The sequence below is a fragment of the Taudactylus pleione genome, unplaced genomic scaffold, assembly GCF_031769625.1.
Source record: "Taudactylus pleione unplaced genomic scaffold, aTauple2 ptg000065l, whole genome shotgun sequence".
NCBI classification, from domain to species: Eukaryota; Metazoa; Chordata; class Amphibia; order Anura; family Myobatrachidae; genus Taudactylus; species Taudactylus pleione.
Window position 1 is genome coordinate 2,670,035 of NW_028284467.1, and position 26,880 is coordinate 2,696,914.

The 26,880-nt window shown below is 46.6% G+C and overlaps 1 protein-coding gene across 1 annotated transcript in view; it reads left to right on the forward strand.

Moving 5' to 3' along the window:
• The window catches only part of LOC148534612 (speriolin-like protein), an 84,224-nt gene extending 62,990 nt beyond the window's left edge, over window positions 1-21,234 (forward strand). The window contains exon 3 of the mRNA XM_088465864.1: window positions 20,899-21,234. Coding sequence (XP_088321990.1) covers window positions 20,899-21,234 — 336 coding nt within the window. The remainder of the gene's footprint in view (window positions 1-20,898) is intronic.
• Window positions 21,235-26,880: the final 5,646 nt, after the last annotated feature.

A 26,880-nucleotide genomic window follows, 5' to 3' on the forward strand; every position in this document is an offset into this window, starting at 1 on the left:
CAGAATGTGGGCAATTCAGGTGAGAGACAATCCATATATATATATATATATATTAGGGATGAGCGAGATCGGATTTCTGAAATCCGAACCCCCCCGAGCCCCCCCCGATCCAAGTCGTATCCGAGTCAGGCTTGACTTCCCGCCTGACTCGGATCTGAAATCGAGGCAAAATTCAGGACACTGAGGACACTTTTTCTGATGTTTCTGTACAGTCTTGGTATCGCCTGCCTAGTGAAGTGGAATCTAGACGGGATTTGGAACCGGGGACACACTACCTCCATCAATTGGACTGTTGGAAGGTCAATTGTTTAGTAAAAGTAGTGGTGTTCCTACTACCTCTCTGGGATGATGAATGACTCCCAGCAGCAACAGCAGCAGTGACAGCAGTAGACGTAGCAATGCAGGATCCTCCGGAGGAATCCCGGATAGTAGAGTCAGTCATGCCAGTGACATGGCCTGCAGGACTACTTCTGATCCTGACTAAGGAGGAAATTGACGAGGAGGGAGTTGACGGTGTGGTTCGCAGGCGCTTGGTTACAACAGGACAATGGGATTTAGGTGTCCCTGGACTGCTTACGGTCTTACCAAAGTTTCTGAACTTGACAGTAACTTTTTATGAACGAGCTGCAGGTGCCATATAAGGGAGGATGTTCCTAAGTGGTTAACTTCCCTACCCCTACTTATTTCACCTTTACATATGGTACATATGGCCAGACAGTTGTTGTCCAGATTTGGATAGAAATATTGCCAGACCAAAGAGGTGGAATGTTTGGTCTTCTGCCCAGGCATGACCGTGATGGGCTTTTTCATCCCACGGACAACAACTGTCTCCCCCGGAGCCTGATTTAAACAAACCACATCACCATCAGAATCTTCCTCGCCAACTTCCTCCTCAGCGCTAGCTACACCAGTATCCTCATCCTGTTGTACTTCAACAGTGACATCTTCAATTTGCATATCAGCAAGTGGACTGTGGGTGCTCCTTTCAGCACTTCCAGGGGCGTGCAAATGGTGGAAAGAGCCACCTCTTCCCGTCCAGTGCTGGGAAGGTCAGGCATCTCAAACGCCACCACACTTGGACTCTCCTTGGGTTTTTCTGATATCTTCTTAGAACGCACAGTTCTTCGCTGTACTTTAGGCAGCTTAACTCATTTGATTTTTTTAGCGGGAAGGGGGCTTCCATTGTCATGTGAAGCTGAACCACTAGTCATGAACATAGGGAAAGACCTTAGCCATTCCTTGCCACTCCGTGTCGTAAATGGCATATTGGCAAGTTTACGTTTCTCCTCAGATGATTTAAATGTTTTTTTAAGGTCATTTTCCTGAACTTTATCATTTGGGATTGTATGTGCCCTCTACTATGACATTGGGCATCGGCCTTGGCAGACGACGTTGATGGCATGTTATCGTCTATGTCATGACTAGTGGCAGCAGCTTCAGCACTAGGAGGAAGTGGTTCTTGATCTTTCCCTATTTTATTTTTAACGGAGAAAGTTTGGTCCTCCATTTATGTTATATTGATATATACGTGCGGCTAAGGCGCACACAAACACAGAAAATATTTTTTTATTTTTGTTGGTGACTAGTGCACTTTGTGGGATACACCACCCTTTAAGAAATGAGCCAGCCGGCTCTTTACTAATGGGACACAGGCGCACGCTTGGCGCTGCTCCTTTGAGGATGCAGGTGCGGCTATAGCCCACACAATTCACAAAGACAGAAAAAAAAAGAATTTTTTATTCTTTGTGGAGCGCACTTTGAGGGTTACACCACCCTTTAACAGACAGATGCACGCTTGGCGCTACTGCTTTAAGGATGCACGTACAGTGCAGACAATTCACAAACACAGAAGAAAATATTTTATTTTTCTTGGAGTGCACTTTGGGGGTTACACCACCCTTTAACAGACAGACGCACGCTTGTCGCTGCTGCTTTGAGGATGCAGGTGCAGCTACAGCCCACACAATTCACAAAGACAAAAAAAAAAGAATTTTTAATTTTTTGTGGAGTGCACTTTGAGGGTTACACCACCCTCTAACGGACAAGCCAGCCGGCCCTTTACTTATGGGACACAGGGGCACGCTTGGCGCTGCTCCTTTGTTGATGCACGTGCAGCCACAGTGCACACAATTCACAAACACAGAAAATATTTTTTTTATTTGGTTTGGAGTGCACTTGGCGGCTTACAGCACCCTTTAACGGTCAAGCCAGCCGGCCCTTTACTTATCACACAGGCGCATGCTTGGCACTACTTTGTTGATGCACGTTCGGCTAATGCGCACACAATTCTCAAACACAAAAATATATATATATATTTTTTTTTTGGAGTGCACTTTGGGAGTTACAGCACCCTTTAACTGACAAGCCTGCCAGCCCTTTTCTTATGGGACACAGGCGCACGCTTGGCGCTGCTCCTTAGTTGATGCACGTGCAGCCACAGTGCACACAATTCACAAACACAGAAAATATTTTTTTATTTGGTTTGGAGTGCACTTTGGGGGTTACAGCACCCTTTAACGGTCAAGCCAGCTGGCCCTTTACTTATGACACACGCGCACGCTTGGCGCTACTTTGTTGATGCACGTGCGGCTACTGCGCACACAATTCACAAATACAAAAATATATTTTTTTTTTTGGAGTGCACTTTGGGGGTTACAGCACCTTTTAACAGAGAAGCCAGCCGGCTCTTTACTTATGGGACACAGGCGCAAGCTTGGCGCTGCTCCCTTGTTGATGCACGTGCAACCACAGTGCACACAATTCACAAACACAGAAAATATTTTTTTTATTTGGTTTGGAGTGCACTTTGGGGGTTACAGCACCCTTTAACGGTCAAGCCAGCCGGCCCTTTACTTATGACACAGGCGCACACTTGGCGCTACTTTGTTTATGTACGTGCGGCTACTGCGCACACAATTCACAAACACAAAATTTTTTTTTTTTTTTTTTGGAGTGCACTTTGGGGGTTACAGCACCTTTTAACGGACAAGCCAGCCTGCCCTCTACTTATGGGACACAGGCGCACGCTTGGTGCTGCTCCTTTGTTGATGCACGTGCAGCCACAGTGCACACAATTCACAAACACAGAAATATTTTTTTATTTGGTTTGGAGTGCACTTTGGGGGTTACAGCACCCTTTAACGGTCAAGCCAGCCAGCCCTTTACTTATGACACAGGCGCACGCTTGGCGCTACTTGTTGATGCACGTGCGGCTACTACGCACACAATTCGCAAACACAGAAAAAAATATATATATTTATTTTGCACTTGGGGGGAGCACCCCAGATGGACAGAGCAGCCCCTGGACAACACTACAGCACCCCTTTAGGACTGGGACACTGCACAGGACTTTGTAGTGGACACAGCCCCTCTGGACAACTGACTGCACAACACAGTCCAGCCAGCCCCTATGGACTTTGGAGGAGTGGACACAGCCCCTATGGACAACAGCAGCCCAGCACAACATAGCCAGCCCCTATGGACTTTGGAGGAGTGGACACAGCCCCTATGGACAACAGCAGCACAGCGCAGCACAGCACAGCACAGCTCTACACTGCACTACACTACACTACACTACACAGCCCAGCCAGCCCTAACTCCCACCCTCCCTCTTCACTGTCCACAGCCGAGTGAAAAAATGGCACCGACGCGGGTACCTTATATAGAATCCAAAACCCGCGAGACCCGGAAGGCGGGATGATGACGTTTTGCCTCGATTTCAGATCCGAGTCAGGCGGGAATAGTTGAGCCTGACTCGGATCGGCCTCGGATCGGGGGGGCTCGGGGGGGTTCGGATTTCAGAAATCCGAACCCGCTCACCCCTAATATATATATACATACCGTATATACTCGAGTATAAGTCGACCCGAATATAAGCCGAGGTACCTACTTTTACCCAAAAAAACTGGGAAAACTTACTGACTCGAGTATAAGCCTAGTGTGGGAAATGGCAGCAGCTGGTAGTGCCCCCAGTAGTAATTCCCACTGGTTGTGCCCCCAGTAGTAATCCCTCCTGGTAGTGCCCCCAGTGGTAATCCCCCCTTTCAGTGCCTCCAGTAGTAATCCCCCCCTGGTAGTACCCCCAGTAGTAATCCCCCCTTTTAGTGCCCCCTGTAGTAATCCCCCACTGGTAGTGCCCCCTGTAGTAATCCTCCCCTGGTAGTTCCCCCAGTGGTAATCCCCCCTTTTAGTGCCCCCTGTAGTAATCCCCCCTTTTAGTGCCCCCTGTAGTAATCCCCCCCTGTAGTAATCCCCCCCTGGTAGTTCCCCCAATGGTAATCCCCCCTTTTAGTGCCCCCTGTAGTAATCGCCCCCTGATAATGCCCCTTGGTAGTGCCCCCTGTAGTAATCGCCCCCTGGTAGTGCCCCCTGATAATGCCCCCTGGTAGTGCCCCCTGTAGTCATCGCCCCCTGGTAGTGCCCCCTGTAGTCCCCCCCCCCCTAGTAGAGAGAGACGTGAAAAGAATAATAAAAAAAAAAACACTTACCTTAAACTCCCGCTCCTGGTTCCGCCGCTGTCCGCTCCTCCGGCCGCTTTGCATGGGAGATGGGAGAGACGTCGTCATGACGACGTGTCTCCCATCACCCACTGCGGGAGCCGGAAGATGGCTCCCGCAGTGGGAGCAGCAGCAGCCGCTGAGAGTCTGACAGACTCTCAGCGGCTGCTGATTACACCAAACACGCAGCTGCCGGCTCCGGCGGCTGTGTGTTTGGCAGTGTGTAGCGCTGACCGAACTCCGTCCGGTCAGCGCTACACTTGACTCGAGTATAAGCCGAGGGGGTACTTTTTCAGCACATTATTTGTGCTGAAAAACTCGGCTTATACTCGAGTATATACGGTATATATATATATATATATATATCCACTATATATATATATATATATATATATATATATATAAAATATAGTATCCGTCATACAATGCAGAGAACATTGTAGTGACAGCAATATAATGCAGAGGGGATTTTAGATACTGCTGTTCAAAAAGTCCCATACTATGGTCCTTTACACAACATACAGTGCATCCCAATGACTGCTATACCGAGCTCCAAATAGTCATTTTAACACCCTCCATATTTGCTGGCCTGGGACAAAACAGGGGTGTTTTAACAAACAAGTGTGCCTGTTGCAATGCTCCCTAGTGCCCTCCCCTTCTTTTGTTGTGCGTCTCCATATTCCCTCCCCAAACAAACAGTAGATTAGAATACAATAACCATCTACTGTACATCCTTTTATGTGCACTGTGTGGGACAGGAGATGTAAGTGCTTGTATTCTTCAGGTCAGGAGGCCCTAGAAATATTAACGTTCTGGCTAATACTGCATGGGAGTAGAAAATAGCAGCATTCACTTGTCATTTAAGGCAGCTCCAGTGCAGGAGGAATAACATGAGGAGCATAGAAGTCTTCAATAATGATGGAAATGCGGCGTCATGAGATCAAAGCTCCACCAGTTAGTGACAATCAATCCCCCAGGAAGCAGGACTGCAAAAAGAAACTATGGACCTGATTCAGACCCGCTCGCTAGGAAGTGTTCGCGCGTAGCTGGCGATGTTTCACAATTTGCGCATGCGCACGCATCGTAGTGCGCGTGTGCAAACCAGTTTGAGCGATCGGGAAGCGTTCGCTCGCTGCCCATAAACTGCCCAGTAAAGTGGTGAGTGACAGGTGAAGCCGTTGGGTGGTGACAGGGGTTGGTCTTAGAAAACGGGGGAGTGGAGGTGTGAACGCATGTGTGTCTGAGCTTCATAACGCCGTTCCAGAGGCGTGCATAATTATGGCGGAGTGTTATAGTACATGTCACCTAGCTGGATTTTACACTGAAGTGCTCACAGTGCTTGTGGTAGGGTATGGTCAACCACAAGAGCTGCGTTCGCTTCCGATGGTACAGGATGGTACCGATAGTTAGATATACTTCCTGGAGATGACGTGCGCAAGTGGGCATCTTAAGACTGGCTGGTTGGCATCTGCCTACTCAGGGCGATCGCACGCCAATACATAGTGGGCGTGTTTATGCCTTGCCGTGCGATCGCCTGCCTTGCTGTCACTTAGCCAAATTTGCATACGCATCGAGCGAGCATACGCATCTAGTGAGCGGGTCTGAATCGAGCCCTATATTCATAGGGAGGCTATGAGCTGTCAATCTCTGACAGCCAATGCACATCAGCTGTGCATAGATTGTTGACAATTAACAGCTCTGTATCAACAAATGAATATAGTGTATTCTTGCTGCAATGGTTGTCATCGCAATCTCTCCTGACTCCAGCCCTGCTGTGTGAGGGGACAGAGCCCTGGTGCCGTTTTAATGCCTAGTAGCAGCTGTGGCACTGCAGATAAAAATTGTGGGTGCAGGGTGGGCAGAGGTTGGCTGGCAACTTTTACACATGATGATAACCTCTGCAGGTGTAGTCTGTCTAATGTGGGTGTGCTTTAAATAGCCAATGAAATACTCGTATATTAAAAATTGCTATGTCAAAGAACTATAAACAAATACACCTACAAGCCCTATCTGATAAAACATCGACCATTCTAGTGACCTCTACAACATGCACACAGCACTCTAGTGACAGATATACAATGCAGGAACAATTCTAGTGACCAATATACAATACACAGGGACCATTCTCATGACTAATATACAATGCAGGGACAATTCCCTTGGCCGATATACAAAACCGGAACCATTCTAGTCACGGGATACAATCAAGTATCCCGGCGGCCGCGATGCCAGCACTGATATTACCGGCGCCGGAATCCCGACGCCTTTCACAATCCTGGCGCTGACATCCCAACTGCTGGGATACTGAAGGTAAATAGCGGGGTGGGGTGTGGAGGAGAGATAGGGTGCAAGATTAGGGTTAGGCACTAGGGGGAGGGTTAGGGTTAGGCACTAGGGGGGGAGGGTTAGGTTTAGGGTGCGGGGAGGAGGAGGTTGGGTTCAGGCACTAGTGGGGAGGTTACGGTTTGGCACCAAAGAGAGAGGGTAAGGGTTAGGGTAGGGAGAGGGGGAGGGTTAGCATACTGAACAATTAGGGGTTAATTTACTAAGAATCGAGTCTGGGAGAGTTAGCAATTTCTGGAGAGTTTGGGCATTTTTTCCCACTCGCAAATTTACTAATGTAAAATTCGGGAGAGAGATCTCCTTTGCTAAAGGAAAATACTGGAGAGTTAGCAAATGCAAAACTCGAGAACCTTTTAACTAGTGAAGATAGGATTCGTGAATTTACCAAGCAGAGAGTTTCTAAACTCTCATGAGAAGGGAGGGCTCTCCTATAAAAACTTGTGAAAAAAATTCACCTGCCTGTGATCTGCGAGTTTGTCAGAAACATAAACAGGTCACTGTGATTGATGTATATTTCTGCCTGTAAATAGAAAAAATGGGTTAAAAGTTTTTTTTTAAAATTGACATAGGGCCCCCCCCCCAAGGCTTAACCAGCCCCGGATTCGCCAGCCAGTCCTGGTTTTTACAATTACAGGGAACAAAATGTGTAGGGTTCCACCGTAATTTAAGAACTAGCACCAGGCAGCAGGGCCAGACCTGGTTTTAAATATAGGGAGAAAAAATTTGCGTGAGGTTCTCCGTATATTTAAAACCAGCTCCGGACCCTGTCTTGCGGGGGACTGATGCAACAGCCAGGGGAGCCCTTTCACCAGGCCCCCCAGCCGCAGCATCAGCCCTGACCGCTAGTCAGCCCAGGCTAGGGATCCCTGGGGAGTTGGGGACCCCTCCAATAAAGAGGTCCTGGGCACCCCTGTCCTTAGCTGATAATCCAGGGCTATCCCCGCCACCCCTGGGTGGTTGGTAGCGGGATGATAGTGCATGTAGTGTTAAAAATAGAATTATCAACATTGTCTTTACAGTGAAACTACAGGTCCCAGCAAGCCTCCCCCGCATGCTGGTACTTGGAGAACCAAAAGGACCAGCATGCGGGGCATTAAGGGCCCACTGGTATCTGTAGTTCACCTGTAAAGAAATGTGTAAAAAAACACAAGACACACACACCGTGAAAATAAAGATTTATTACATCCGGGCCGTGAGCCAATCAGCGGCGGCTTAACATTAGTGGCCGCTCTTTGGCTGGGACCCACGTGGACTTAGCCAATGAGCGGCTCCTCCTTTGAAGTCCACGTGGGTCCCAGCCAATGAGCGGCCGCTGATTGACTTGCGGTCCGCCACTAATGATAGCTCATTCTACATGAGCTGTCATTCGTGTACTCTAACAACATGCTGAAGCATGTTGTTACAGTGTGTCCGTGGCCCTTATTGGATTTCTGCGGAGAACATCGTGGGCCAAAAGGTGAGTATTGGATCTTTTTTTCAGGTACTTCCATAGGATACTTTACGTTGAGAAGGGGACGTGAACATCTGGCAGCAGGTGAGTATGTGTGTATGGATGTAATAAATCTTTATTTTCACAATGTGTGTGTCTTGTTGGTTTACACATTTCTTTACAGGTGAATTACACGTACCAGTGGGCCCTTAATGCTCCGAATGCTGGTACTTGTGGTTCTCCAAGTAACAGCATGGGGGGACGCTTTCTGGGACCTGTAGTTCCACTGTAAAGACAATGTGAATAATTGTCATTTTTATACACTACATACACTATCAACCCGCCACCCTAGTATGGTTGGAAAACATGGCATCCAGGCCTTAGAACCAGGTGGGGATAGCCCCGGGCTATCAGCCTAGGCCAGGGGTGCCCTGGAGAGAGGGACCCCTTTATTGGGCTGACTAGCGGTCAGGGCTGATGCTGCAGCTGGGAGCCCGGTGAAAGGGCTCCCCTGGCTGTGGCATCAGTCCCCCACTAGAAAGGGTCCGGAGCTGGTTTTAAATATAGGGGGGAACTCATGCATTTTTTTCTCTTTTCTCCCCTATATATAAAACCAGGTCTGGCCCTGCAGCCAGCTGCTGGTTCTTAAATTACAGTGGAACCCTACTCATTTTGTTCCCCGTAATTTTAAGGCTGCAAGTCCAGGGCTGGTTAAGCTTTAGGGGGGGAGGGGAGAGAAGAGACACTGCAATCTCGGGTGAGTGATCTCCTGCAAAACCTGCTGCTTAGGTGAGAAATCTCGTTCTGCTTCACCATCGGAAGTCTCACTCTCAGCTAAACTCACTTCTTCATAAATTTGAGAGTCTCAGGAGCCTCAAATCACCCGAGTTTTGGCGTAGCTAATCAAGTTGAACAAAAAAAAGCAAACTCTCCCAGACTCGATTCTTAGCAAATTTACCCTTTAGTGTCGGTATGCTAGCCCTGTCGGGATGCCAATGTCGGGATTCTGACAGCCGGGATCCACTGCCGGCATCCCATACCAATTCCCTAGTCACTGATATGCAATATATATAGGAAACATTCTAGTAACCAATATAGAATGCAGGGACCATTCTAATGACTGATATATAAAACAGGCACAATTCTAGTCATTGGTATATAATACAGTGACTATTCTAGTGACTGTTATACAAGGAGTTAGCGAATGTCATTCTGCTCCGACAGGCAGTAAGTAGTGTAATTAATTTACAGTCCATAGCAGGAGCCCTCTAACAATTGCAGGTAGCATAGGAATGGACGGATACTGAGGTCCGGACAGGGGTGAAGCTACACTTTCTGTCACCAAGTGCAAAGAATCGGCTTGGCGTGCCCCTCCCTTGTAGATAGTATTCAGCCTCGTCTAGCTTGGATACAGCTGTCAACATGTAAAGAAAATGTTGGTGCCCCCCCTCCTACCGCCCAAATTAAAATTGACCACCCCCCCAGCACCTATGCCAGTCCCAGCTGCCGCTGCCCCCTATGCAGTTCCTTTTATACAGTGCCCACAGTAGTGGTCCCCTATGCAGTGCCCTCAGTAGAGGTCCCCCTAGGCAGTGCCCCCCTATGTAGTGCCCCCCAGTAATGGTCCCCCTTTGCAGTGCCTCCAGTAGTGGTCCCACTAAGCAGTACCTCCAGTAGTGGTCCCCCTATGCAGTGCCCCCAGTTGTAATGCCCTTGTAGTGCCCCCAGTAGTAATGCTACCAATAGTGCCCCCAATAGTAAGGCCCCTGTAGTTCCCCCCCGTAGTAAGGGCTCCTGTAGTGCCCCCATATGATGCCCCCAGTAGTAATGCCACTGTAGTGCCCCTATATGATGCCCCCAGTAGTAAGGCCCCTGTAATGCCCCCTGTAGTGCCCACATTTGATGCCCCAGTAGTAAGGCCCCTGTAGTGCCCCCAGTAGTAAGCCCCCTGTAATGTCCCCAGTAGTAAGCCCCCTGTAATGCTCCCAGTAGTAAGCCCCCTGTAATGCCCCCAGTAGTGCCCCCTGTAATGCCCCCAGTAGTTAGCCCCCAGTTGTTAGCCCCCTGCAATGCCCCAGTAGTAAGCCCCCAGTAGTGCCCCCTGCAATGCCCCCAGTAGTGCCCCCTGTAATGCCCCCAGTATTTAGCTCCCTGTAATGCCCCAGTAGTTAGCCCCCTGTAATGCCCCAGTAGTTAGCCCGCAGTACCTGCTCTCAGTAGTGCCCCCTGCAATGCCCCCAGTAGTTAGCCCCAGTAGTGACCCCTGTAATGCCCCCAGTAGTTAGCCCCAGTAGTTAGCCCCCTGTAATGCCCCAGTAGTCAGCCCCCAGTACTGCCCAAAGTAGTGCCCCCTGCAATGCCCCCAGTAGTTAGCCCCCAGTAGTTAGCCCCCTGAAATACACCCAGTAGTAAGCCCCCAGTAGTGCCCCCTGTAATGCCCCCAGTAGGTAGCCCCCAGTAGTACCCCCTGTAATGCCCCCAGTAGTTAGCCACCTGTAATGCCCCAGTAGTCAGCCCCCAGTAGTGCCCACTGCAATGCCCCCTGTAATGTCCCTCCCCCTGCACACACACACACAATAATAATTTAAAAAAAACAATACTTACCTTAAACCCCGCTCCAGGGCTGCTGCCGTCCGTCCGTCCCCGGCGCCCGCTCCTCGGAACTATGGGAGTGACGTCATGACGTCACTCCCATAGTGCACTGCGGGACCCGTAAGCCGGGGGGAGCTCAGGAGTGGTAACACACTCAGCGGGCGCCCGGCAAATGGAGGGTGCAGGGGGTGTGACTGCACCTCCTGCATACTCCGTAGTTACGCAACTGGAGGTGGAGCGCAGATCAACGGCGCTCCTTCTCTATGCAGTGCCCGGAACAGCCGGCAGACAATGGAGCCAGGTGCCCCCTTCAGGGCTGGCGCCCGGCGGCAAATGACTCCATTGTCTCCGGGAGTTCCGCCACTGTAAATAATTAAATGTATGTAGGATTAGGGAAAACCAAATTTTTCGTCCTTTTACATTAACATGCCAGGGACTGCTGCATTTTTTTTCTGCATTGTATTGCTACCTGTATTACACTCTTACCCATCACAGAGCGTTACAGTGACTGTTATACTGTACAGAGACTATCGCATTGATCGCCATATAATCAAGAGACCATCAGTGACTGCCATGTAATGCAGAGAGCATTGCATTGCCAGCCATATAATGCAGAGAGCATTGCAGTGACCACCATATAATACAGAAAGTGTAGCAGAGTCCGCCATATAATGTAGGGAATGTTGCAGTGCCCGCCATATAATGCAGAGCCCATCAGTGATCACCATATAATACAAAAAGCATTTTAGTGACCACCATATACAGTAATACAGCTACCTCAGTGCCCTCCATACAGGGCCAGTTCTAGACCAGTTCTAGACAGTCATGTGCGAAAAGCCCCTTTGCCGCACCCTTTAAAAAAATATATCTATACAGTTTTTGTGTGTGCATTAAATAAAAATATACCTTACCTATATGGTGATTTCTCTGAAATGGGAATCCTCTGAAGTAATTGATCCTCCGTGGGAAGCTGATGTCTTCACTCAGTATTCACTATTCATGTAGGAAATCTTATAGTCCGGAAGATGTCTGTTTGTTTAAGAATATAACCAATGTCATCATCATACAGAGGTTTAACAACACTTGTACCCACCGTGTACCCTCCAGCCTTATGCTCCGTGTTTCCCCAGCCTTGTGCTCCCTGTGTTAGTTCCAACCTCATGGCTGCATTCTCCCTGTCTGGAAGATCTCCCGAATGCTGGGAGAAAGGGAGTGTGTGCAAACTTCTTGCCACTATACAAGTGTATTCAAAAGTGTTTGAATACACGTGTAAAGTGGCAAATAGTTTGAAGACTCTGGGGTCTATTTACTAAGCAGTGTTATGAGACAGAGTGAAAAGTGATAAGCCTGTGATAAGGTGCCTGCCAATCAGCTCCCAACTGTCATCTCACAGGCTGTGTTTGAAAAATGACAGTTGGGAGCTGATTGGCTGGCACCTTATCACAGGCTTATCACTTTTCACTCTGTCTCCTAACACTGCTTAGTAAATAGACCCCTCTGCCTTGTTCTCAGTGTGAGCTCTCACAGACAGGGAGAGATCGGATTACAGTGCAGGGAGCTGACAGGCAGCTGCTCAGCTGTCATCCACCATCCACCCCAGCGGCTCCTGTTACGTTTTACAGCACCGAGCCGGGATTGAAAGTGGACAATCCCCAGCTTGGGTGCACTCTGCACCCATTGTTAATACATGTAAAACCCCCTCCCGTTTTTCTGCAACAGAGGCAGCACTTACCTGAACCTTTGCTGCTCCCCGTTCTCATTGTGACGCATCGCTGACAGATAGATGTCATGTTCGCACTTTGTTATAATCAGGAACAAGGAAGCAGTGAGCAGTGTCTGTAGTTCCACCCCAGGAGGTAATATGCAGCAGCTGGCAGCTACTGTAAGTCTCCATAAGTGTTAGAAAATGGCTTGTCGTGTATGTTAAGGGAGACCCAATTTCGCTATTCCATCGGATCGGATAGCAAGATGGAGGAAATCCTCCAGGTAATATCTGGAGCCAGGGTTTCAGGCTTTCGCTTTAACTAGACCACTGTCGTGTTCCAGAAAATGGGAGGATAAGTCCTGGCCAGAGAGACTTGGGAGGAAACAGAAACCTTGCAAGCTGGTGGAAAAGATTGGTCCCCAGTTTCCAGGACTATATCTGTTGCAAGTCGCGTTCATGACTTGTTCCTCTCCAGCAATTTACCTCCTTCCGGCAGTATTGTTCCAGTTCTGTCGGTTGCTAGGCGATACGGACACCGCAGGGTGTCACGTGTTTTCCACAACATGGCATGATTGGTTCCTTCTCTTATTTGTGCACGCTGGCCTTTTGCCACCTCGCCTACTATAGCATGCCTTGTGGATCTCTTGGCTCTGCTGCATGATCAACGTCCCTGTTATTCCAATTTGTAGTGAACGCTGCTTCTTCAGCTCCCCAGCCACTCCATCAGCTTGAAAACTGCTACAAGCTCCCTAGCTGCTCCATCGGCCCTCCGGAAACTCCTTCAGCTGGAAAGCTGCTACAGGCTCCCTAGCCACTCCATTGGCCCCCCAGCCACACCATCGGCTCTCAAAGCCGCATCACCAGCTCTCTAGCCGCACCATCATTTCTCCAACTTGTACTACTGGCTCTAAAGCCGCATCACCGGTTCTCAAGCCGCACTGCCAGCTCTCCAAGTTGTACTACCAGCTCTAGCCATACCACTGACTATCTTGCTGGTATCAAGTATCTCATGCTATTCTATGGTTCCCATAGATAATTTGTGTAAACCCTTACTATTCCGAGTTTAATTCCAGACGACCACTTAAGTACCGGTGAACGTTTCTAGTTCTAAGGGAACAGCGGGTAGCTGTTAGTGGAAGAAGACCTTTCTAGCCTGGGTTCTAGGAGGTTTACATGGAGTAGCCTAGGGTATCATAACAGTATTCCTCCAGGACTTTGCTCAAGACCAACTTAATGATAGTGCACTGGAAAATGTCTACAGATATATGGTGAAAGTGAATGGAGACATGGACTGAGGGAGAACCATACTTTATAGTAGAAGGGGACCTTCTATACAAGGTAGCAGTGATACAGGAGAAAATAATTAATCAGCTCTTGGTACCACAGGTACCTGTCTCTTTGGTACTGGCAGAAGCCCATACACACCTTATGGGGAGCATTTGGGAGAGGAGAAATCTCTAAATCGGACACTTCAGAGATTTTACTGGCCATGAATCTGCATGGCGGTCAAGAGATACTGCCAAGCCTGTGCAGTATGCCAGCGGACTGCCCCGAAACCAGATTACCAAACTCCTCTGGTACCTCCTTCCTATAATCCCAGTTCCATTTGAACGGATTGCCATGGACCTAATGGGCCCTTTACAGAAGTCAGCCCAAGGATATCAATATGTTCTGGTAGTTCTTGATCATGCTACACACTATCCTGATGTGATACCATTACAAAATATTAAATCAAGTACAATTGAAATGAAACTACTGATGTTCAATCAACTAGGATTCCAAAAATAAATCCTATCAGATCAGGGCACTCCCTTAATGTTGGGCTTAATGAAGGAATTGTATTGCTAGGGGTACAGAGGCTGCAGACCTCAGTCTATCACCCGCAAACCGATGGGTGGGTTGATTGAGTGGGATGGGTTGGTTAGGGTCTCCAAGAAAATGATTAGGTGAGCCGTGGCTCAAGATAAGAGAGACTGGGATGCCCTGTTGCCTTACCTAATGTTTGCGGTATGGGAGGTACCCCAGGCATCAACAGCGTTCAGTTCCTTTGAGCTTCTGTTTGGGAGAAAACCCAGTGGAATTTTGTATTTTCTCAAAGAGGGGTGGGAACAACAGGGACCAAATGAACCAAATATGGTACAGTTTGTGGCTCAGTTGTATGATCAATTACAACAGATTGGTCCTTTGGTAAAGCAACACCTAGAGGAAGCACAGGGGTGGCAAAAGAGGAGTTACAACACTCAAGCCACCATACGCACTTTCAATCTTGGTGACAAGGTGCTTGTACAGGTCCCCACCCAAGAGAGCAAATTGTATTCACATTGATAAGCGCCTTATGAAATGATAGAGGCCATAGGACCGGCAAATTATCAGGTATGAGAGCTGGATAGATGGTGGTTAGAGCAAGTCATTCACGTCAACTTATTAAAGCCATGGGTGGAGAAAACCCCAAAGCTAATGCTGGGATCGGTAAAAACCAAGGACTGCAAAGTTCCTATGGAGTCTTTCTTGACACCAACTCAGAGACGACAAGCGTTATAAATGGTAGCTCGAAATAAAGATGTTTTCTCTGCTATTCCAGGGTGTTCCAAGATAATTGAACATGATATTGTCACCCCCACCAGGGGTTATAGTTAAGCAAGGACTGTATAGATTACCTGAGGCAAGAAGAGTCGCAATTAAAAGAGAGGTGAAGGATATGTTGCAACTCAGGGTAGGGCAAGAGTCCACTTGAGACTGGAATAACCCCATAGTCCTCGTACAAAAAAAAGGGGAGCCATCTGCTTCTGTAATGATTTAGGAAGTTAAACAAGGTTTCTAGGTTTGACACATATCCAATGTCGCATGTGGATGAGCTAGTGGGAAAGCTGGCCAGTAGGCAGTATCTGACTACCATAGATTTAACAAAGGGGTACTTGCAGATTTCACTCACTACTTCAGCCAAACCCAAACAGCCTTTTGGACACCAGTAGGGCTGTTCCAGTACAAGCCGTTTGGCCTGCATGGGGCTCCAGCCATGTTCCAGCGAGCAATGAATAATGCTGAAACCTCATCGAGAATATGTCACCACTGACCTTGATGACATAATCAACCATAGTCAGGACTGGGAATCCCATCTTCCCAAGGTGGAAGCTCCTAAAATTGTTGAAATGTCACAGCTTTATGGCAAATCCTGTCAAATGTGCGCTAGCCATGTCAGAGGCCAAGTACCTTGGCTATGTGGTCGGTCAGGGGAACGTAAAACTACAGATCTACAGGTGGATAAAGTAGAGGCTGTGAGGGGCTGGCCTAAGCCAGAAAGGAAGTCTCAACTATGTACTTTCCTGGGTTTGGTCAGTTACTACCAGTAGTTTGTTCAAAACTTCGCTACCCAAATCGCTTCATTGACAGAACTCCTTAAAAGGAACAATCCAGACAGTCTAAATTGGTCCGAATCCTCGCAGGCCACATGGAAGGATTTGAAGGAAACCTTGTGTACAACAACGGTGCTACAAGGACCCAATTTTGAGGAGAGTTTGTTTCTGCAAACAGATGCCTCCTGAACTGGTCTGGGGGCAGTGTTGTCCCAGAGAATGGAGGCAAAGGAGAGACCAGTTCTTTTCCGCAGAAGTAAACTCCTCCCAAGAGAAAAGATATATGCACCATCAGGATAGTTTGTGCTTCCCAGGTCAGTGGGATCCAGAGGGGGGGGGGATTTCTATGCTAAATAGCAGCCGGTTGATAGCTAGGGTTGGTAGGTCAGGAGGCCGTGAATTGTGTCAATTGTTGTGCAACAGTGCATCAGTGATGAAATGAAGAAGCCATCTGACTTCGCAGACTGGAGTAAGGGGTCATTTGTATGCATGTCTCCTACTATATATGTGTGTGTGTATATATATATATATATATATATACACAGTCAGGTGCATAAATATTGGGACAGTGACAGAATTTTCATATTTTGGCCTCTATTCATCACCACAATGGCTTTGAAATTAACAAACAAGATGTGCTTTAACTGCAGACTTTCAGATTTAATTTGAGGGTAATTACATTCAAATCAGGTGAACGGTGTAGGAATTACAACGGTTTCTATGTGTGCCTCCCACTTTTTAAGCGGCCAAAAGTAATGGGACAAACTAAACAATCCTAAATCTACCTTTCACTTTTTAATACTTTGTTGCAAATCCTTTGCAGGCAATTACAGCCTGAAGTCTGGAACGCATAGAGATCACCAGACGCTGGGTTTCATCCCTGGGATGCTCTGCCAGGCCTCTACTGCATTGTTCTTGGGGCATTTTCCCTTCAGTTTTGTCTTCATCAAGTGAAATGCATGCTCAATCGGATTCAGGTCAGGGGATTGACTTGGCCATTGCATAACATTCCACTTTTTAGCCTTAAAAAACTCTTTGGTTGCTTTTGCAGTATGCTTCGGGTCATTGTCCATCAGCACTGTGAAGCGCCGTCCAATGAGTTCTGAAGCATTTGACTGAATATGAGTATATAATATTGCCCGAAACACTTCAGAATTCATTCTGCTGCTTTTGTCAGCAGTCACATCATCAATAAATACAAGGGAACCAGTTCCATTGGCAGCCATACATGCCTACGCCATGACACTACCACCACCATGCTTCACTGATGAGGTGGTATGTTTTGGATCATGAGCAGTTCTTTTCCTTCTCCATACTCTTCTCTTCCCATCACTCTGGTACAAGTTGATCTTTGTCTCATCCGTCCATAGGATGTTGTTCCAGAACTGTAATGGTTTTTTTAGATGTTGTTTGGCAAACTCTAATCTGGTCTTCCTGTTTTTGAGGCTCACCAATAGTTTACATCTTGTGGTGAACCCTCTATATTCACTCTTGTGAAGTCTTCTCTTGATTGTTGACTTTGACACATATACACCTACCTCCTGGAGAGTGTTTTTGATTTGGCCAACTGTTGTGAAGGGGTTTTTCTTCACCAGGGAAATAATTCTTCTGTCATCCACCACAGTTGATTTCCGTGGTCTTCCGGGTCTTTTGGTGTTGCTGAGCTCTCCGGTGCGTTCTTTCTTTTTAAGAATGTTCCAAACAGTTGATTTGGCCACAACCTAATGTTTTTGCTATCTCTCTGATGGGTTTGTTTTCATTTTTCAGCCTAATGATGGCTAGGTTTAGGTACTAGGAAGGGGGGTTAGATTTAGGGGAAAACATAGCCGCCGGATCAAATACCAACAGCGGCAGCCTGACGGGTCGAAATCCTGAGAGCAGGAGGTAAGTACCCTAACCCTCCCTTCTCCCTACCCTAACCCTCCCTTAGTGGTGCCTAATCCTAACTTCCCCCTTACTGCCTAACCCTAACCTCTCCCCGTTAGTGCCTAAACCTAACCCCCTCCTCCCCACACCCTAAACCTAACCGTCCCATGGGGGTGGCTAACCCTAACCCCCTTAGTGGTGCCTAACCCTAACCCCCCCTTTCCCTACTCTAACCCTCCTGGGGGGTGCCTTACACTAAGTCTCCCTGGGGGTCCGTAAAGATAACCCTCCCCTCCTGCAGCTAAACGCTAAGACACCCGGCTTACCTTCGTTCGGTATGCCGGGTGTCGGGATTTAGTAGTGGGGCTAATGATAAGCATCGGGAGTTTGACGCCTATCTTTTACTCCCATGTCGGGATGGGAGTGTCGGGATATCGGCAGATGGGATAGCGCCCACCGGTATCCTGACCGCATCCCAAATTTAGACACCGGGAAGGGAGGGTTAGGGTAGGGGTAGGGAAAAACGTACCTTCCATTCCAATGGGCGTCGGTATTCTTGCTGTAGGGATGCCGCTGTCGGTATTCTGAACTGCGGTATCCCGACAGCCAGGATATCATACCCAACCCGTGCTGCCATAGCCTTCTATAGCAGCGCTAAATGTTCCAGCTGTAATTAAGGACAAATGTTACTTACCGTCATCTGTCTTCTACTGTGCCATTTTTGTCACCTCCAGCTGTGGTTAGCTTCCTTCAGCAGTGCGAAGAGTAGAAATCTGGATATAATTTTTTTTGTTTCTGTCATTTTTCAATACAGTTGTTTTAAAAAAAAAAAAAAAAAAAAAGCTGTGCTTGGACTGCAGTGAGACAGCAGACAGCTATGTGTGTTTTATTTCAGCACTGTAGTGATGCGCACATGCATGTTTTCACAACAGGAGGTGGAAATCATCCTGAAAGAAAACTTTCACCATTTTCAGGCAGCATGTTTCCAAGTAAACATCATTGTAGCCACATCCTGCTGTGTGGCTCTAGCAAGCGAAGCAGGAACGGTATTAACTCCATGGTAAGTGGAGTTTTAGAACATAGGGGACGATTCAGACCTGGAAGCAAAGCAGCGCACTTTCGCTACCATCCGTGGCAGGGTATGCAAATTTCGCAATCGCATGGCAAGGCTTAAGGACACTCTCTGTCTTAGAGAGCGACGGCAGAGCAAACAACATGCCAGTCTAAAGACGCCCACTTTTCTTTCTTAGCACGCGTCATCTCCAGGAAGTGTATGATTAATCAAAAACATTGAAAGCCATCGGGGCTGCTCGCAGCCCTTGAGGTAGACCCTACCCTGCCACAAGCACTGCGATCACTGCAGGCTGAAATACAACCAGGTGACGTGTACAATGACGCTTCCATGCTAATTATGCACACCAATAAAACGCCGTTTTGACGCCCAGACATGCCTGCATTTTGATAACGCGATGTATTCTAGATTACTTATAAACCTTACCCATCACAAAGAGAAATGAAATAATTCACACAAATACAGATTCTAAAATAAATGACAATGCTTTTACTTAAAGACAGCGTAATTACACATGTATTTTGCAAGTGCAGAGTTACATCAAAAACATAACAACAGCAGTAGGGAATACTTGTAAAATTAATTTGTGACACCCAGTGCAGCATACCAGTCAGCCAATTTCATACATACGTACGGCAACCCCCAGCTCCTCGTTGTGTGCTCCGTCTATCTCCTCTGTTCTCCGACTGCCACCCCTTCCCTCTCTCTCTGCTAAATTTTATACTATAATTCTGGCTATAATCCAATGGGGAATATTAATTTATTTAATATTCGTATGTGTTAGGCCTTAATTGGTTATGGGTGTCTTAACCATAATATTGACACTATTTGGTGTTATCTTTCTGTTCCCATGTAGCCTTCAGCTCCTGCTTCTTGCAGACCAAGGCTATCTTAATTTAATTATTTTTGTTTATAAAAACTGAGACTTGCTGTCTGCCTTTCTGCACATGTTAAAACCAATATACTTTAAACCCATAATTCCTACTGCTAGAACAACGGTTAACATACCTTTAACTAAAATATTAAACAAGATGGCTGCTGCATCAGACACGCACTTGTTTACTTTAGAGGGAAAGGGTAGGCCTTATCCTCTCTAGGCCTGAGGCTACTCAACAAATGCGGCCTTCTGCAACTCACACAACTATATAAATATAACCTCAATCATTTCTATATACTTTAAATTGCAGTGCAGGAAAATAAAATACATAAGCATGCATATATTCGTGAATTGCTGAAGGAACGTGTACGGTCCACATAATTCTGTGTTATCAGTTTGCAGCACCACTCCCCCATTCACAAGCACCTTCCCTTGTTACCACCCACAAACAGCACTGTCATTCAAAGTAGCGTCCAGTCTGTGTAGTACGAGCGCACAAATCCCGAGCGCAGTGAGTGTCTCGAGCATCCGCATATTGACGCATACACAGACGCGCGACAATCACCCATAGCATGCGTTCTCGGCTTAGCGTCCATGTCTGAATCAGACCCATAGACCCCTCTAACAGTCCTCCCACTGACTCTGTACATATAGTAAGCATTAGTCATGATCTCATTATGCAAAAAGTCACCTGCATGGTTTTCTGCATACTGTATATAGCCACCAATGTAGGACTATCTGTCCCCAGTATGGATCTATGGGGCGGATTCAGCTTGCATTGAGCATTTAATGTATATACCTATGACGGTAGGCGGATTCTGCTCACACCTCCATAGGGACACAATCCGGTGGATTCTGCACGTAATTGAATCTGTTCCTATGTACATATTAGCATTATTATGGCTCTATGTCTGTCTCTATGTACTTGTCACCAGTTTTGGTCTTTGCACGTATATTCACCACCAGTATGAATCTCTACGTGTATGCTACCTAGCAGTAAGAATCTATGCACATATACCTGCCACTAGCATAAGCTCCTTTGGGTTACACTTCCTTCATGCTTAATTGGCCCTCTGTTATTCTCACACATGTTGCACTGGACTCCAGTAAGGCTGCTGGAAAAGTAAATATTCAGATTCTCACTATTCTGCTCTCATCCTTACAGGTGACTACTTGTCCCATGACCAACAAAGTGGATGAGCCCAAAAGATCAATGTTGTACCATCGTTATCATGAAACCTTAGAAAAGCTAACAAAACTTGGTTTTGATAAGAATACGCACATTCCTTTCTCGGAACACCTGGTGAATACTTATGGAGTATTGAAGGACAAATCACCCCTTGGCCCCAGTGACAGTGCTCCTTATTTGTATCAGCCTGAAGAATTGCGGAACATTGCAGCTGAATTCATACCTGGAGATATCTTAAAAAATGTCAACATCCTTATTGACTGCTTGATTTATCTGGCAGAGGAGGATGGAAAGCCTCTTCTTCCCTGGTAGAGCCTTACGTTCCCACTGAGCTCAGGACTACAACAAAATAATGCCAACTTATTAACATCCAGTATTAGTGGCTTCATCAATCTGCATATAGAAATTAAAGTCTCAGCATCTGGTTTTCTCTGGCTATTTCTTCATTTTAGGTATGCCCCAGAGTTTTGAAGATGATGGGATGAAAGTAAAGAAAATATCATAAATATCTTCTTTGTGTTGTTCTGGCCATTTTTGTAGTCAAAACTCTGGAGTAAAAAATGTATGGCAGGTGAGGCACTGCCTCCCCTGTCTACCTTTTCCACACATCCCTAATCAAAACACATCAAATTTCCAGCACTATATACTGTACTGCTGCATCTTTGTATAATGCCCACATGAACCCACATGTTCATATATGTATCTTTAGGTATGTAGAGGAGCGCTTGTAGAAAATGGTGCAGAGTGGGAATGCGATAGGGTGAAAATTAATAGATGTAAATAATGACGAGGTTAAAAATAATGATAAAAGAAAAGAAAAACAATATATACTGTATATATACAATATATACTGTAAAACGAGGAAATGAACACTAGATGATATGGCAATACTGCAAGGAAAAAGTTAGTAATTGTGGTGATACCACTGAATGTTTATAGCTTTTTATTGTATATTTGTGGAGCCAGGCATCGAGGCCTGTAGATGGAGCGTACTCTGCGGGTGGTCTGGCTTGCTCGATGTGGGGAGACACTAGGATTACCTAACTAGCTTGCCCTGATCAGGGCCGGCCCAAGCCTAATATTTTCGGTAAGCGAAGATACATTTTGGCGCCCCCCTGGTGGAATTTGCACGTGTCGATGGTGTGTGCACCCGACAAAGGAAAGGGGTGTGGTCTCATGGGAAAAGCCATAATCATGAGCGCCGCCACGTAATTACAATCATGCTGGGTATATGCCCAGTGCTCTTTGAGCTGCTGGGCATACTCCAGTCAATAGATGCCGCATACATAGGCATGGCATCTATTCACCATTTCCCCCCTCATCTGGGACACTTTCTTGCCATAATCGGAGGTATGCTAAAGGCGAGGTCTCAAAAGAAAGGGGTGTGGTCATACAATAGTATCCCCAATTCAAACTACACCACACAGTAGTGCCCCTTATACACAGTGCCAACATTAGTGCCCCTTATACACAATGCCCACAGTAGTAGTGCCCCTAATACAATACCCACAGTAGTAGTGTCCCTTTTACAATGCCCACAGCAATAGTGTCACTTACACATAATGCCCACAGCAGTGGTATCCCTTATTCAATGCCCTCATTAGTAGTGACCCCAGTAGTAATGCCCCCAGTAGTAGTGCCCCTGTAATAGTGCCCCCCAATTATAATGCTCCCTGTATTGGTACCCCCATTAGAAATGCCCCTGCAATAATGCCCCCAGTAGTACTGCACCTAATAGTAAGGCCCCTGTAAAAGTGCTCCCAGTAGTCATGTCCCAAGTAGTTAGCCCCCAGTAGTAATGCCCATGTAAATGTGCCCCCAGTAGTAATGCCCTGTAAATGTGCCCCCAGTAGTAATGCCCCAAGTAGTTAGCCCCCAGTACTAGTGCCCCTGTAATAATGCCCCAGTAGTAATGCCCCCTATAAAAGTGCCCCCAGTAGTAATGCCCTATTGCAAATTGCAATATATATAGCACCTATCCTTGTGTATCAATGCCTATTTCCCTATAGATTGTAAGCTTACAAGCAGGGCCCTCTTACCTCTATGTCTGTCAGTTATTACCCTGTTTTGTTCTATCAATGTCTCCAATTGTAAAGCGCAACGGAATATGCTGCGCTATATAAGAAACTGTTAATAAATAAATAAATGTAAGAGGTGTGAGGAGAGAGCCTGCCGCGGAGTGAGGAGAGAGCCTGCCACGGAGTGAGGAGACAGACAGTGCCAGATTAAGGTCCACATTTGCCTGGAGCTGAAATTTATAAAGGGTCTATTGTGTTCTGCCACAGGGGGCGTGACTAGTGATGTGGGGTGTGTGACCAGTATTATGGAGGTGTAGCCTGTACTGTAGAGGTTGACTAGTGCCTACCTTCAATTTCCCTCACAAAAGTAAACACTCCTTGTTAACATGTCCGTAATATGACATATGATGGAGCCAGGATGTTACAAAGCTGTGATTGGAGGGGGGATCAGTCCGATAGGAGCCAGAATGGGGGAGCTGGGGGCATGGACGGAACCATTGGTGATACAGAGCCACAACAGCGGGGGGTTAGGGGGATCAGGATGGAACTGCGATGGGGGATGCACACAGCTGAGAGGAGGTGGGGTCAGTAAGGGTGAAGGCAGAGCCAAGCTTGGAGACCATTAAACTAGTGCATATATACAGTATACATATAAATACTATATATATATATATATATATATATATATATATCTATATATATACTGTATATATACAGTCAGGTGCATAAATATTGGGACATTGACAGAATTTTCATATTTTGGCCTCTATTCACCACCACAATGGCTTTGAAATGAAACAAACAAGATGTGCTTTAACTGCAGACTTTCAGATTTAATTTGAGGGTAATTACATCCAAATCAGGTGAACGGTGTAGGAATTACAATGGTTTCTATATGTGCCTCCCACTTTTTAAGGGGCCAAAAATAATGGGACTATCAACTCAAAAGCTATTTTATGGATAGGTGTGGGCTATTCCCTCATTATTTCATTATCAGTTAAGCAGATAAAAGGTCTGGAGTTGATTCTCGGTGTGACATTTGCATTTGGAATCAGTTGCTGTCGACTCTCAATATGAGATCCAAAGAGCTGTCACTATCAGTGAAGCAAGCCATCATTAGGCTGAAAAATCAAAACAAACCCATCAGAGAGATAGCAAAAACATTAGGTGTGACCAAATCAACTGTTTGGAACATTCTTAAAAAGAAAGAACACACCGGAGAGCTCAGTAACACCAAAAGACCCGGAAGACCACGGAAAACAACTGTGGTGGATGACAGAAGAATAATTTCCCTGGTGAAGAAAAACCCCTTCGCAACAGTTGGCCAAATCAAGAACACTCTCCAGGAGGTAGGTGTATATGTGTCAAAGTCAACAATCAAGAGAAGACTTCACAAGAGTGTATATAGAGGGTTCACCACAAGATGTAAACCATTGGTGAGCCACAAAAACAGGAAGACCAAATTAGAGTTTGCCAAACAACATCTAAAAAAGCCATTACAGTTCTGGAACAACATCCTATGGACAGATGAGACAAAGATCAACTTGTACCAGAGTGATGGGAAGAGAAGAGTATGGAGAAGGAAAGGAACTGCTCATGATCCAAAACATACCACCTCATCAGTAAAGCATGGTGGTGGTAGTGTCATGGCGTGGGCATGTATGGTTGCCAATGAAACTGGTTTCCTTGTATTTATTGGTGATGTGACTGCTGACAAAAGCAGCAGAATGAATTCTGAAGTGTTTCGGGCAATATTATATGCTCATATTCAGTCAAATGCTTCAGAACTCATTGGACGGCGCTTCACAGTGCAGATGGACAATGACTCGAAGCACACTGCAAAAGCAACCAAAGAGATTTTTAAGGCTAAAAGCGGAATGTTATGCAATGGCCAAGGCAATCCCCTGACCTGAATCCGATTGAGCATGTATTTCACTTGATGAAGACAAAACTGAAGGGAAAATGCCCCAAGAACAATGCAGTAGAGGCCTGGCAGAGCATCACCAGGGATGAAACCCAGCGTCTGGTGATGTCTATGCGTTCCAGACTTCAGGCTGTAATTGCCTGCAAAGGATTTGCAACAAAGTATTAAAAAGTGAAAGTTAGATTTAGGATTGTTTAGTTTGCCCCATTACTTTTGGCCCCTTAAAAAGTGGGAGGCACATATAGAAACCATTGTAATTCCTACACCGTTCACCTGATTTGGATGTAATTACCCTCAAATTAAATCTGAAAGTCTGCAGTTAAAGCACATCTTGTTTGTTTCATTTCAAAGCCATTGTGGTGGTGAATAGAGGCCAAAATATGAAAATTCTGTCAATGTCCCAATATTTATGCACCTGACTGTATTTATATATATACATTACATTTATCTCAACAAGTAAAAAAAAAACTACACTTAGTAACATTTTCAGTCAGGGTCAGTGAGCATACTTTTTTCCAGGGCACTGCAGGACACGGACTCCGAGTTCACGAAAATCATCATCATCAGCAGCATCTAATAGGCTGTCCCCTGTCATCATAAACAGCCCTTTAGCAGCTAGTTTGCGCATCAACAGGGCGCCATCCCGGAGGTGAGCTCAGCCACTGCAGCTGTTGTTCTGCACGGTGGTGCTGGGGCAGCGCTTGTATCATGTCACTGTGCAGGGAGGGCTTGGAATTGTTGTGCAGCTTTTCGACAGGGACAGTGTGCAGCACCAACGCTGCAATCTGTCTTTGTCACTGTCCCTGACATAGCGTGGGACATTACAGGGGTTGCTGGGCCAGTAAAGTTAAAGTAGTCACTATCAGAGCCTGGCTGGACATAGCAGTGGACGCGACTGTCTTTTCAAGTGCCCTGGCCGGCGCTTCCAAAAATTTACACAGCCTCACTACCATAACAGAGCATGAGCAGCGGCTGCGGGGAGCCAGGCGCCCGCTGGTAAAATCACAGCGGGCACCCGGCAAATGGACCTCCCTGCTGTGGCCCGGGGGGGAAAGAGTGTGGCGGCGGGGGGCTAGGTGGAAGGTATTGCGGGAAGGAGTACAGCGACGGGAGGGGACGGGAAGGAATGAGGCCGTGCTAGGGATTGAGTTGCAGCCTGGTGGCTAATCCAAGCGCCCTCTGATGGCTGATGCCCTACGCACCTGCGTAGTCGGCGTAACGGGCGGGCCGGCCCTGGCCCCGATCCTACCTCTGTCTCCGGGCAGCAGGCACCTCTTCCTTGCAGTGATGTCCCGCGTCCCCGTCAGTGTCTTCCGTTCACCGGAAGTGGTCACGATCTCACTTCTGGTTCTGCATCTGTTGGCATTCCCACCATCCAACGCATTTCATGCAGTAATGCATTTTGTCAAGGATGGTTCTACCTTGTAATCAGTCCCTATATATAGCAGGGTGTTTGAATTACCTTAAAAACGGAAGTCCTCGGCCGACTCTTGTATACAAAGAAGCGGCAAGCACATGTTTAGGTGCGTATACTATACAGCATTGTCCTTAAAATGAAGATAAAAAATAAAAATAAGAATAAAGATAAAAATAAGGGGGTAAAAGTAAAAATGTTTTAAATATAAATAAAAATTAAAATAGTGTATAGAAAATATAAAAAATATAAAAATAAGACTTGAAAATGTAAATAAATAAAAATACAATGAAGTATAATATGATAAAATATAATATATAAAAATGGTGTGTTGGTGATTGGAATTCGGGATGTATGAGTTTCATGAAGGATGTGGGTTACAGGAAGGCATTGAGCTCAATATCTATGTTGAGGCCCTCGGTTTAAGGTATTGTTCTCCATGTCATTTCCCCATAGTAGACTCTGGCACAGCATAGGAGTCTACTCTGCCAGACTGCGAGCTAGAGAGGAGGGGACCCAGACGGAGAGTGCACATGGGCCCCTGCTCTTTTAATACACCCCTGGGAACGTGGCACATACAACAACAGAAGTAGTGTCAAGCT